Below are 2246 nucleotides of genomic sequence, written 5' to 3'. Positions count from 1 at the left end.
ATGGTATACCGCCCAGCACTAATTATATAATTTGACTAATTTGAATGTTATAATAATATAATTAAATATTATATAATAAGTTTACCTTTTATAGAGGTGCAACTATTTGTTGCCATAACATCAGTTGTTTGATATATTTTGAATACATATTATAAATTTCACTTATAGTCATCTCCATATTGAACTAAAGCTGTGTATTGATTTATTTAGGTTTGTGACACCATCTTGGCTCATGCAGATCACAGATTTGCATTCACAAAGCATCTGCTCAGTGCCACACTGCTGCAGCCAAACAGGTTCCTGCAGTACAACAACCAGTTCCCTGAAGAGGCACTGAAGACCACCGTAGAGGCCTACCCCATGCTGAACAAGGCCAAGCTGAAGACTGAACTGGGTCTCATCTACAGCATGGATGAGTTCAGGAGCTGCCGTGGTGCTGTGTCTCTGTTCAAGCTCTTCATGGACAACAATGTGCAGGACACCTTCTCAGAGACTGTGACTCTGCTGAAGATCATCATCACAACTCCCATGAGCACAGCTGAGTCAGACAGGTGTTTCTCAACCCTGAGGAGGATCAAGACTTTCCTCAGGAACACCATGTCACAGGATCGTCTCAACGCACTGGCCATGCTCTCTATAGAGAAAAACCTGGTTAAAAACATCCCGGACTTCAATCACAGAGTCACTGAGAAATTTATCCACTCAAGAACAGGACAAAGTTTCTTAACATAGAATGAGACCCAACATGACTTTATTTTCTAAACCTCACCAGTCATTCACCCTGACTTTTGTTTGCAGCCATACAGGTATTACTGAATGTTTTTCATTTTTAAAGTAATAATAAATTACATTTTAATGTTGTTTATATTGTTTTTATTGTTTTCATAGTTAAATAAATAACCTGGCGTGACACAACTTAGTACACGTTTGTTAGATTTTTTTGAAATATGTCTACTTTGGAGTTGTAGCCGACGAGTGTAGATGAGTGTAAACTGCAGAGTCCAGCCCTGTAGATGAGCGTAAGTGTCTGCCTCTAGATGAGTGTAAACTGCAGTCCAGGCTTGTAGATGAGTGTAAACTGCAGAGTCCTGGTCTGCCTGTAGATGAGTGTAAACTGCAGAGTCCNTGTAGATGAGTGTAAACTGCAGAGTCTTGGTCTGTAGATGAGTGTAAACTGCAGAGTCCTGGCCTGATGATGTAGCTCGTCTGTGCTGGCTCATTCTTTTGAACAGTGGCTGTTTTTCCCCCCTGATGTATAACTGATCACAGTCCTCCTGACACTTAACAGCATACACAATATTACTCTGTTCCTGCCGGGGAACTGGATCATTAAAGAAGAACCTGTCCAGAGGACCTACTTTTTTTTCACCTTCCTGGATCACTGAGAAGCAGCAGGACTTTTCTTTGTTGTAATAAATCTTATAGCAGACTTCTGATTTGCAGGACCTGGAGGAACCAGAAGCTCAAAACAAGAGTCAATAACAGCAAAATAAGATGTTTGACAGAGATTCTGTAAATGTTTATGTGCACAACTTACTCAGCTCTACTGCTCATCCCACAAATGCATGTTCCTTACAAATGTGGCCCCATTTAAAAGAGAATTTAACAGGCTGGTACAAGATATATTGCCAAAAAAAGCAAACACATTTTATTTGTGCTAACTTTATTGTTAACATCAGTAAATAGTTTTTTCTTCCCTTGAGCATTAAAATAGTAGAACTAAAACATCACATCAACAGACCTTTTAAAAAACGTTTTTAAAGCCTCAACAACAGTTCAGATTATTTTTAGTTCTGAACAAATAATATCTTACCTGTTGGACATCATTAAATTGATGATTCTGTCGTCGTGTCATTTCTCAGCAGGGACATCCCTGAACATGGCCTGGTTGTCAATGACTTTTTAAATTGGTGCCAAGAATCTTTTTTAAGTATTAACATGATTAAAACTAAAGATATTTGCGTACACTGCAGAAACTGTCCACCTAACCAAGTTTTAAAATCTTATATCAGCCAAAAAGTCTTTTTGATCTTGTTTTCAGACTGATTTACTAAACAAGAACTGATTGTGTAAGAATAATCATCTTGTTTTCAGAATGTGTAAGATTATTTGTCTTGTTAGTCTGAAAATTTGACTCTAATTAAGTCAAACATTTCTGCCAGTGGAGTAAGAACATTTTACTTGGTAAGATTCTTGAAAAACTTGATTTGACTCAATTTTTTCTTATTTTCTTATTTCAAGAATCT

General features: G+C 37.6%; 1 protein-coding gene across 1 annotated transcript in view; it reads left to right on the top strand.

Annotated features, from left to right (window-relative positions):
- LOC106531281 (zinc finger MYM-type protein 1) overlaps nucleotides 1-861 on the top strand; it is a gene marked incomplete at its 5' end in the record, with an annotated part of 5985 nt that extends 5124 nt beyond the window's left edge. Inside the window, 1 exon segment of the mRNA XM_014027096.1 lies at nucleotides 211-861. Coding sequence (XP_013882550.1) covers nucleotides 211-732 — 522 coding nt within the window. The 3' untranslated portion in view covers nucleotides 733-861.
- Nucleotides 862-2246: the final 1385 nt, after the last annotated feature.

The sequence above is a fragment of the Austrofundulus limnaeus genome, unplaced genomic scaffold (assembly GCF_001266775.1).
Source record: "Austrofundulus limnaeus strain Quisiro unplaced genomic scaffold, Austrofundulus_limnaeus-1.0 Scaffold615, whole genome shotgun sequence".
In the NCBI taxonomy this organism is placed as follows: Eukaryota; Metazoa; Chordata; class Actinopteri; order Cyprinodontiformes; family Rivulidae; genus Austrofundulus; species Austrofundulus limnaeus.
Note: the sequence above shows the minus strand (reverse complement) of the source record. Positions and strands in the feature narration are given on the sequence as shown.